The sequence below is a fragment of the Plectrocnemia conspersa genome, unplaced genomic scaffold, assembly GCF_051122295.1.
Source record: "Plectrocnemia conspersa isolate PC_06_02 unplaced genomic scaffold, ASM5112229v1 ptg000014l, whole genome shotgun sequence".
NCBI lineage: Eukaryota > Metazoa > Arthropoda > Insecta > Trichoptera > Polycentropodidae > Plectrocnemia > Plectrocnemia conspersa.
This window is the reverse complement of record NW_028277178.1, coordinates 6,352,680-6,365,011: the sequence shown is the minus strand read 5'-3', so window position 1 is coordinate 6,365,011 and position 12,332 is coordinate 6,352,680. Positions and strand designations below refer to the sequence as shown.

Here is a 12,332-nt window from a genome sequence, read left to right as displayed (position 1 = left end):
TTTAGTAATCCCAATTATATTGTTAAGTGATTACAAACAGTCATAGAAATGTTATGATTACGTCATTAAATGAGCCTTTTAAACATTCGTTATTTACGTTATTAAAAATCTGACGGCTTGTTAAATAGTGATGTACTTGAAATTAAGCGTCTTTTATTAATAGTTGAAAATTTTAATTGACAAGTTTACCGATCATTTGTAATCTGATGATCTAGCGAGACATTTTGTAACTTAATAAAGAACGATCGATACATTTTGATTTATGATTTGCGGTACTCAAAAGAGTATATCAAATTCTCTAGAGACATAAACAGTGTAATTACTCACCCAGACATTATTATAATGTGCTGGGAATTACAAAAAAGTCAATCCATTATAACGATTAATGATTTTTAATATTTGCAAGATTATATAATTTTGCCATGGAGTTGAGCTTTGGTATATCGTTCTTCAATAATCCTTAATAAATGTTTTGAAAAGCAAAGCCATGTACAAATTGTATATGCTCACAAAGCAAAAAAAATCTAAAAAATAAATATACTACATACAGTATTGTCATTTTATTTAATTACAATAATTTTCTTTAAATACTTGGGTTTTTTAATTCAAAACACCTTGAGTGTTATCACACTCCGAATTTTATATGACACATTTTTCATGCACATATAAGATATGGATCAGTAATATATAATTTAATTACTTTTCAATCATATTAATGCATAAATTATTGGTGTTTTAAAAAAAATATATTTTAAACTTAAATATGCAACTTTTTAATATTTTATATATACAGATTTAATGGAGATTTCGTAATGTATTTATGATAAAGTGCATTTCTGTTGGGCTATATTAATTAATATATAACATACAACTAAATATATCTGAAACCTTTTACTGTACTATATATGTGTGAAATAAAATTATATAATACATAGCACGAAATAAGATATGTAAAAGATCTTACAACAAAATGAAATCTACTTGTGGTATTTTACAAGATTTACTCATGTAGCGACCACACACAGATGCCACGTTTAAAAGGGTCTTATTCCCAAAACTCTAATTTACTGTGACCCTAATGATCCTCCATTAACAAAGAAACAAGACAATAGCGTAAAAGATGGACCACACATATAAGCCCTCCTTACGACCAAAAAAAAATCGCATAAGTAACACGTGTTTTGTTCATTAAAAAAATATTTGTTTGTCACTGATATAATAAACCATCAGATTCACAAGATTCCCGTTGGAGTGTAATAAGACCTTGGACACTGCCTATCAAGCAAATGTCGCTTTTTAACGGCGTAAACCTATTTTGCCACTTAAGCGATTGGCTGGATGACCGCTGCATAATTTTGATTGGTCAGCAAGCTTTGTAGCTTGTAGATAAGGAGAAGGCAGCTACAAGCAGCCACCTGAAGACTCAGGCACTCAAAGAGACCAGCAGACGTCCGCCGCCTGCGGACAACATACGATAATGGACTCACACATCCCACCGTTAGCTTCTCCACTACCACTCGGAGACAACATCTCGCCATTTATCGTTACCTTAACATCAAACTCAAAGCAGATTTTAGCTTTTAACAATTACTCAAGAAAAAAAACAATAAATATAAAGATCATTATTAAATAGAAAGTAAATTTTTTAATTAAAAATATTCAAAGCACTGAGCGATTACAGTAAAATTATACAAATCTAATAAATTGTAACTATGAGAATCGAAAAATATCTATGACGAATTTTGCTCTATCTTTGTTTCGTCGTTAAATTTAACGAGTTTTACTGACATAAAAAATAGTGGTAAGTCTTAATATAAAGATTAAAATATGTACGAGTTTTAAATTTAAACTATGTTTCATATTTTATATTAAGGCTCTATATAGTTTAAGCTTAATTTAGTCATATCTAAATATCAATGCTAATGAATAGTTTTTTAGTTTCACCTTAAGGTTAAACTTATTGGTATGATGAAATAAAATTTAAGACAATATGTTTTCTATTTATAATTTTCATTAAATATAAAATACTCATGGATATTAATTATTAAAAGGTAATTACCAAATATTCGTAATATAAACAAATTATATCTTAACAATCATTGTGATGTATTTTTTATTAATAATTTAAAAAAAAAATATAAAGCCTTAAATAAAACATCTCACGGCATAACCAAAAACTATATTTATACAGCAATAAGTATTTTAAATGTACGCTTTACTTAAAAGTAATTCTCTGTATAAGTAAATAATTTGTTAAATTTGGTGCATGTATTATATATGGTTTTAAAAGAATATTTTTTTTCGTTTTTTTGACATATTGCATACAAGAATAACCGATAATGTGTTATAATTTTATTTTATGGAAACCTCTAAGATACAACTTACTTATAAAAAAAACTCTTTAATGGCAAATAAAGCCTAAAACAATACCCCAAATAAATGATTACTAGTTATAAAAAATTGAATCAAATGTAATAATGTTAATTTAGAGCCAACCGTTTAGACTTCTAAAGTTAAAACTTCTTATTACTCTACATGAATGATAAATGACTTTGATATTAAACAAAAGTGATTAAAAGTTTAGTAAAGTAAAAAGAAGTGGACATAATAAAAAAAATATTTTCATTAATAGTAACCAAGTCAGAAACTTTTGTGCCTACTTAACGATCGTCATTAATTTTAACTATGAAAGTAAAGCTCTAAAGCTCGTTTCTTTTTAAGATCTAGTTATTAAGCTCTCACAACTTTATCTAATTTAAAATAAAGATTTTGTAAATATTAACAACCTTGTTGTTTTAATAATATTGGTTTTACGTATATTTATAAAAGTATGTAATATAACAAAACATGGTTTTATTATATTACTTAAATATTTAAAAAAGTAATTTGTTGAAAAAATGTAGATAAAATACTTTATATTTCTTAACAACGTACATTATAGAATATTTTAAATTAAATTTAAAAAACTTTGAATTCTATGTGTAAAGGAAAAAACAACATAAGAAATAAGAAAAAATATTCTGTAGAAGCAACTACTGTGATGTGCTTTGAATAAGCCTCCTTATTTACATATAATTAATTCCAAATAAATGTTGTCAGTGCACTTTTGGTGGATCCTTTTTGTGCAACGTCTTATATTTAAATTTAAGTTAGTTTTGAGGCTAAATCCCGCTTTTCCATATTGTGATGTATATATATCATAATATGGCAATACATTTGCCTTCATGTTTATTAATATTATCGCTGGAAAACTAGAGATATTTTACATCTTCATTTCTTCATAAATACCTTTATAAATCTCTGCTTGTAACTTATCTGGTTTGAAGCTAAATTAGTAATCAAAGTACTGTATTCTTTGGATAAGTCTTTATTTTTTAATGAGTTTTAAAAAGATTTTCAGTTTGATTTGTATTTTCATTCACTTTAATTTCGGCACAGATATCATATATGTATTTGTTCTTGTAATTTCAAAAGTTTCTTAATTAAAAATTAATTAAAAAATTGTCAAAACTTTTCTGTGTATATTTGCATAACATTCTTGATTTTTTTCGCCTTATATACTTGACTGATATGTTTTCTTTTTTGCTCAGGTTAATTGTAGATCAATAAACTCATATATATTCATAATAAAGTATTAAAATATCAATGCATTTTATTTTGCATGAATCCTAATTTGTGTAATTTTGCTATTAGCCAAGCACTTAACAAATTATATAGTTCAGTAAGTTTCATATTTATGTATATATTACTACTTAAACATTAATATAAAAATAAATATATCGTTAATGTTTTTCCATGGTATTTTGTATAACTTCCTATTTTACGACGCGTGGACATTTATGGCCTAGAGCGGAAAATGCTAATGCAGTCAGGCGAAAAACGGCAATGAAAAATTTTATCATGAAAAAAATTTAATCTCAATCACATCTACATACTTTTGCGTTATAAAACGCGTCGTTAACATCGGTGTGAATATTTAACCCGTAGTTAAAATTGTCGTTATCGTTGCGCGGTTTTGCGCGACTGAACTTTATCTTTCTCTCTCAATTATTTGTGTGCTTCAAATCACCCTACGGTTCAGAACATTCATGTAATTTTGTTGTTCGCTTTATTTGATATTTTGACCTTTTGTTTGTGGTAAATTATTCATTTTGGGCCCCGTTTCAATCTGGACGCTTCGACCTCTGCAACCGTTTCGAGATTCAATCATGAGAAATCGTATTCCAGGCGTTGCATTAAATATAAAAGAGTACGTTTTATTCTAGTGCTTCCTTTTTTTTATTCATATGATTGAGATACTTGTCAAATGAAAAGGGGCTTAACTTAAACATGCAATTCAACGTGATTTTCTTGACATTTTACGTCGACAAAAATTGACACTTATCGATGAAATATCTGTAATATAGTATTATATATGAAATATATATTTTTTATATATTTTCACATTCATATATAGTATATATATATTTAAAGCTATAAAACGATTTTAAATGACTACAAACTTTCTAACTATATAAATATTTATAACAACTTTCACAAATTTAAACATACACAGTTTAAATATGTGTTGAAGTATACACTCAAATAGGTTTTTTAATAAACTAAATATTTTAATAATCGTCGAAAGTTAATGGCAAATGATTTGCAATACTATTAAATATAAACATTTTATATAAACAGTAACTATTTTGAAATATTTGTATCCAATTCCCTATATTTTATAATTTTAATGTCTGTTATTTTACGGCATAAATATTATATAAGTGTATATTACTCACGTTATATTTTTACGTTATTCAAAGAGAAAAAATATACATGTAGCAGTGACCTTTAAACAGATTTTTTCTTGAAATAATTTACTTTATAAAATATACGATCTCGCTTGGAGACACATTATACAGAAACATCAATATATTTTAATTATACATTTTATACTATGGAAACAATGAAAAAGTTTCATTTAAAGCAACTTTTATTCACTATGGATACGATAGTAGCTCTTTTTAAATCCCTTCATACATTAACAAATTTTCGTAATTACTCATATATGTAATGTTTAAATGATTATTTGTAGTTTAATTTTTGAAAATGAGAGATTTTGTGTTGTTATAAAATTAACAGTATAGAAAAAAATTAAAAAATCAAACTTTTCGTTAGATTTTATCATATTTTAATATTTTCGTTAGATTCTATCATATTTTTTGTAACTACGTTAAAGTTAAAGTAAAGATTTTTTGGATCAAACATTATTATTAATAAAGAGAGAAAAAGACAAAAATAATTATATAATTACACAAGATATGAATGCATAAAAGTAAGGAGTTCTTTTTTTATAAAAACTGTATCCTAGTTTTATATTTATTCAATAAATGTTTGACGTTTATGCAATATTTCATTATATGTTTATGTCTTAATATAACTTAACTAAAATACTGATATATGTTATATATTATTTATAATTAACATGGAAAATTTTCTAGCGTGAAAATGGTGTATTTCAGGAATTCTGTGGCCTTGACCAGTTGTAACATATTAAAATATATTATATAATTGGAGGTCTTGCCTTTTGAATATTCTATTTTATTTGAAATTCACTAAAAATTGAATAAGCAATAGTCTTAAGTAGAAGCATGAACTTACTGTTAAAATTAAATTCAGAATAGGAATTTATATAAAGTAAAAATAAATGTAATAATACAATAACGTATCTTTTAATAAAAATTAGGGCTCTGATTTTTGTAGCTGGCTTGCAATGATTTATTAATTTATTATATTTACTTTGATATACATATTTTTATATATGATAATTAAGAAGAATTTATGTATTCATATGTATTTCAGAATTCCATTTAAATAAGATTCAATTTGATTTATTTATATACAAATAAAGAATCTAATAAAACATTTTTAACTGACGAAACTTTTCAATAACATTTATAGACTATCCCTAAAGCATAAAAGTCGCATAGGAACGATGCAATAAATTCTGAGATTCGAATCGAGCGAATCTTCGCCTACAAACATTATCTGAATTTTATAGGAAGCGATATTGGAGACGAAATGATTTCTTTTTTTATCACAGAAACGAAAATCTTTAAAGTTCGAGTTTACAATTGCGATATCGAAGCTCCTTGTTTGTTCAGCGAAATTACTCTATCGGTGCACGAGCAATGTCCGCTGCATTAGATTTCATTGGATAACTTCGTGTTAGAACATAACGAAACCAAGTCTACAGTTAAGAGTTATATAATATACACACACATAATGGATATGAGCAATTAAAACGCGTGAAACGACGCGAAGCTTAATAATTGAGCAATAAATTTATTAACGCGGAAAAAGTAGTTAAATTCAACCGAGACGATCAACGAAGTTAATGGGTTTTTTCGCATACGTTTGAAAAATACCCATTATGAGAATTAATATATCAAAAATATTTAATAAAAATTCTATATTATATGGCTTGAAGGCATATCAAAATCGATTACACCAACATATTTTCATAATACGATTTTATATACGTATGTTACACTTAAAAATAACAAAAATAATGTGTACTCACCCATAGGACTAGGTGTAAGCTCTTGCATTGCATATCTCACTCTAAAATCATATCTTTTGAAAAGATTTAATTTTCTCGTTAGCCCCGATATCGCAGAGGTCACGGCCTTTGTGTAGTCTCTCGTGCCAAAAGATTTATAAGGGACCACTAATCCAACGTGTAACTCTCTAATCGTCTGAAATGAAACGGAAAACAAACCTCAGGTTATTTATGTATATGTGTTATAAACATGCAGTAATAAATTATCATATGAATTTTTAAATATTAATAATATTATATAATATTACACATTATCATAGTATGGTCTTGCAATATTAGTTTATTATATTGTAAATTATTATAATGCCGCATACTCATATTTGCCGTGATAGTAAGTGAACATCAAAGGAAAATTTCTATTGTGTTGTTCGTGTGTAATATATTGGAGTTACGTAACGAAAATTTAACAACCTACGATGTAGATGTCTCCATAAAAAATGCGATTTAGAATTTGGATGAATAAAATAGAATAAATTTGCATACAAATTAAACATATTTTTTATTAAATATATAAACTATTAAGCTTTAATTTTACATAGAAAAAAATTTGCGGTAATTTTAGTTCGACTTTTCACCGTATGTCGCTGAAAGCTTAACCCATTCACGCCTCAAGATGTATATTTTATTTTAATTTTCATTAAATATTTCATTTTTGGGTGACTAAATCACTTACGGTTTTTTTAATTTAAGTTATTGATTTTTATATTTCAAAGAAATTGACAATAAATATGTCTATACTTAAACATGTATAGTATTCATGTGTTACATATATTATTATACAATACATACAATTAAAAAACAAACAAAAATTTTATTATACGGTTGTACTAAATGGATAGGTTAATTTTTCAAACCAAATTTCTGTTAATATAATTTTAAAGTAATATGTAAATGAATCTTTAAGACACGAAACATTGCGTAGGAGGTCCACTTAGCTGCGCAGCTCAATTTTTAACTTACGAAAAGACAATAGCAACGCATTTTGACAAAAAGCCTAATATATGAGAATATTCAAAACCACATTTGCGTAACTCACAATTGCAATAATGGTATTAACAGACACCCTATTTGCACATCCTCCTATTAAATTACTCGTAATCAACAAAAAACTAACATTCTGTGCATAAAGAATGCAATAGACAACTCGTTTATACTAAATAAAACCGCTACTGTAATTTACTCCTCGCATTAAAGACCTTCAAAATCGTTTCATCTTGCGGTTTCACTCCAATGTGTAAAAATATTTCGCTGATCCAATATGTAAGCGATGCAATTGGCCAACCAACATCCGCATCTATGATTCAAGAAACGTCTCGAATCAAGAGTATAACATATCTGATACTTTGTTACATCGGCAGACAATCAAACGATTCCAGAATTTAAGGGTCAGAGACAATTACATAGATTAAGAGAGATTCGAGAAGGCAGACCATCAGACTGATATTAAAAAGAAACAACAACAAACAAGATAGACCTTGTTTATGTTTTTTTAAATTTAGAACCTCTGCACTCTAAAAATACTATTTTCTAAAAATGCATAAAAATTTTATTGAAATTATTTTTAACTTTTTTAAATTCCTTAAATGAGTTGCTATCTCCTGTGGATTTTAACCGTGTATTTGAGCGGCATTTATAGTGTTAATTTAGTAAAAATATTACTCTAATTATTTCTCGTATAAATATAATAGTAGTATTAATAATGAAAATATGAAAGCAATAATTAAATAACATTTGTAATAATGTTTAAGAGTTTCTTAAATAATAAATATGTAAATTAAATCAAGAAAAGCATTTCGTTCTTAACGTGTTGAGGGGAAATGGGCGTGGCGCCCGACTTGTGCTGCCACCAGCGGCGGTTTTCCTAACTAATATATATTCTGGAAATAAACCAAATTTACTTTGAGTAAGAGAAAATTGTTTTAGTGCACAATTTTGTTTCGAAAGTCGCCACTAGGTATTATTGTGCGGTCGTAAGATAACATAAATAATTTTAAAAATAAATTTACAAATATACTGCACATAACTATTATTACATATATAATAAATAAAAAATATTTTATTAATAATTTGATTTAATAATAATAAATAAGGTTTCTTTGTTGACAAACATGCCCGAAGCTTAATTTGATATATTACGAACAAGATGCTCTAATTTGTACGGATTACTGAATACTCCAAATCAGGTTTTGCTAGACTGAGATTACCTTATAAAACAGAAGAAATAAGATCCTACGCCTTGAACACTGACATCGTAGAGCGCAATTTTTAACATTTAAATTAAATTATATTTCGGCAAATTAATGCAATAACCTTAACATAATAAATGACGTATATAATTAATTATAATTTGCATGATATAATATTTAAATAAATAATATATGAGAGTAAATTTAATTTACAAATGAATTGAAAGAAAGTAGACTTTAATAAAATTATCCAAGAGGTCCAATTTTTTGTAACTTAATTATTATGATATTACTTCACTTTTTTTTCGTGTTTAATAATGTGAATTTTTAATATATCTAAGAAATTAAAATGACAGTAAATAATAAAAACAATTATTGCTTTTTAATTAAAAATTAATATTATGATTTTGAGTATACTTTTTCAGCTTAAAATGTTTGTAAACGTTTAATGATATAAATTTTGCACATCGAGAATTATTAGAATTTTTTTTTTATTTTTTGCATTATATAGTCTAAATTTAATTGTTAAGACATTAATTTTCATGTATGATTAAATATTATTTCTTGGTTTGAAATTTTATTTTATTCATGTTATTATTATTAAAATATTACTTTAATAATGTAACACAATATATTTTAGGATCAACGAACATACGGATCATAAAAATAATGGTTTGCCGAAAGTGTGAAGTGACATAATCTTGATAAAATAATCTGTCAAGATTTTTCTTTATCTTGATCAGCATTAAAACTTTTATTATTGTCTTATAGTGAGAATTGCTGAACATTTTTTTTAATAATTCTTACTAACAGGAAACAAAATATTTTTAAAACAATAATTAATAAGTTGAAAGTATCTATGGATATTTTATAAATATTAAATATTAATATAAAATAATTAGTATAAGATTATTATGGTAATAACTAGCAATATATTAATCAAAATATATTTATAAAATGTTTATAAATTATAAAATATATTTGCTTTGATAAAAAAAATCGTTGCACTAAAAATAGTTCAGAATTAAGATAAAGCCAAAAATAATAACATTTTTTTAATATTTTTCCTCTTTAAGAAAAACTACAGAGTTAAAAAACAAAGCATTTTTACTAAACGAATATGTCCTTAAATAGTAATTGAAAGATTAAAAAAACAATGCATACTATATATTTTGTAGTATATTTGATTGAGATTTTTTAATTTAAAATCATTACAGATCTGAAACATATATATAAAATTCTAAAATACCAAAAAAATACATTTTTCATAATAAGCACTACTTTAATATATTCCACTATTTGCTACAAACAGAAGCAAATTAGATTTGAGTTTCACCAACCGTTTATTATTTATCTGTACATTTTAAAAACAACATTTATGTGACTGAAACTCTAACAGCTTAGTTAAATTAGTAAAGCGAAATTCGCTTCTATATTTACTAGCCGTGTATCTTTACTTTACAAATATCTCATATATGTGTGTACCTTCATATAGAGAGTGCGCCTTTTGTCGTACAAATATAATTCGATTTCGAACAAAATGGATTTGGCTTCCTTACATATTCAGTTGGGCGTATATATGTATATATTATACTTTACGTGCAGGTTTATACAACATTATATAATGCGTAACCAAATGTTATTTACGACTTGTTGAAACGGTGTTCGCCAAAAATTCAGTTGATAAACAAATTTATGCAAACGAGACTAAACAAAGGAATAACGTGCGAGATTCACGTACGACAAAGGAAAAAAAGGGTGAAGGCAAAAAAGCTCGGGGTATGAAAGCGATAAAAGCAAACGAGTCTCGTCACTTGGAAAAAAGAGCAAGCTTTCCCCACGCGCATCGTAGTCACAAAGACAACAAACTTGTGTTTCCCCGCGGGAGAAACCCTTTACAAATGAATCACACTTCGTGACGTTTTACCTCTGGCGCCTGTTCGAAGGTTTTATTCATTCTCTCACGTAAAACTTTCACTCTGATGGACGTGGAAAAGGCTCGCTGGGCCTTCGCGCGAAGCCGTAAAGCTCAATCAGGCTGCAATTAAAGCCTTAAAACATTGGACGAAGCTAAAAATAAATTAGAAAAAGGATGCGCGTATATTACATAGTAGGGGTTTTCATGTTGGACACATTTGCTTACCCGGGACTCTGGAACGAAATAGGCATTTATTCCGGGCTCCCGGGATGTAATAAATTATGTCAATATTTGACATAAAAAATACTTGAATAAAAAAGGGGTGGTTAATTATTAAAAGTACAATTATATTAAATATATTTTATAATGAATTTTGGCCTTATTAATAAAATTAATATTGGTAACACAAATAATTAAACTTCATAGATATATACACCTACTACACGTTAAGGACATAAACGTATTTTTATGATAATTAAATAATATTTTCTAAGAAAAATAATTTAATTAACTCCAAAACTATTGCTTAATAATAAATAGATGTCTTCTGTGAAATAATAAGTAGTCTCAAATCTAAATGAATATTTCATCAAAAAGTCATAACAATATTTTTTATGGCATGTATAAAATATTTAAATTAAAACTTTTAATTTCAGATGAAAAATTCAAAACCTTATAACTGAGGATAGCAAAAACGTGTACGTAAAAAAGTTGAAAATATATTATTAAGTGTAAGATGATCAGAGCAAAACTAAAAGCACTACAAAATTAATTTATAGATCAGTAAAATGTTATATGCAAGTTGAATATAATTGAAAATATAACAATATCATTACAAACAATAAGTAAAAATATTACATTAAGGTAATGAAATAATTGTCAAGTTATTACCTAAAAAAGAATCGTAAATAATTACTAAATTTATTACGATATTTTAATAATTAATCAGTAAAGTAAAATTACTAGAAAATTTTAAGATTTGATTTATTACTATATAACTAAAATAAAAAATGTTGCCCTGTGTGGTATTAGTAATAGTACATAGAAGTCATTTAATAAGTTATAGAATTTGTTATTTTTCAACATATTTTAATTTAACAACAATCGTGCTTTAAGAAAAGGCATTAAGTAGTATTTAATTTATAGTAAAGGTTACGTAGAAGAATATATAAAACTTAGGTAATTTATAAATTAATAAATTACAGAATATATTTTATTTGAAGTAAAAATAATTTAAAAAAATTTACTACTCTGATTCCTATCATAATTTAGTCAGTTTCGGTTAAGAGTATTGTTTTCTTTTTAGCAATAGTTTAAATTTTTATCACTTATGTTTTGTTTTTACCTATATTTATTACCTAAAGCCAGAAATATAAAGCAACAAGGAAAGATATTTTTTTTACATGTTGCTTAAAAATATATGTATTTCATTAAGGAATAATCATATCATGTCTAGATATAAAACTAATATATTATGTGAAGGATTTTTACTAATAAGGAAGAATGTGTCTTCTACAAATCCAAATAGAAATTAATGGTCATCTAAAAACTAATTCCCTGTAACTACTACTGTTTTTCTTGTAACCATTACATTGTCCTTAAAAGAGGATCAGTTTAGTGTAAATTT

The 12,332-nt window shown here is 26.0% G+C and overlaps 1 protein-coding gene across 1 annotated transcript in view; it reads right to left on the bottom strand.

Annotated features, from left to right (window-relative positions):
• The window catches only part of Nmdar2 (glutamate ionotropic receptor NMDA type subunit 2), a 334,557-nt gene that overhangs the window by 196,724 nt on the left and 125,501 nt on the right, over positions 1-12,332 (bottom strand). Inside the window, exon 4 of the mRNA XM_088203959.1 lies at positions 6,563-6,737. Coding sequence (XP_088060085.1) covers positions 6,563-6,737 — 175 coding nt within the window. The remainder of the gene's footprint in view (positions 1-6,562; positions 6,738-12,332) is intronic.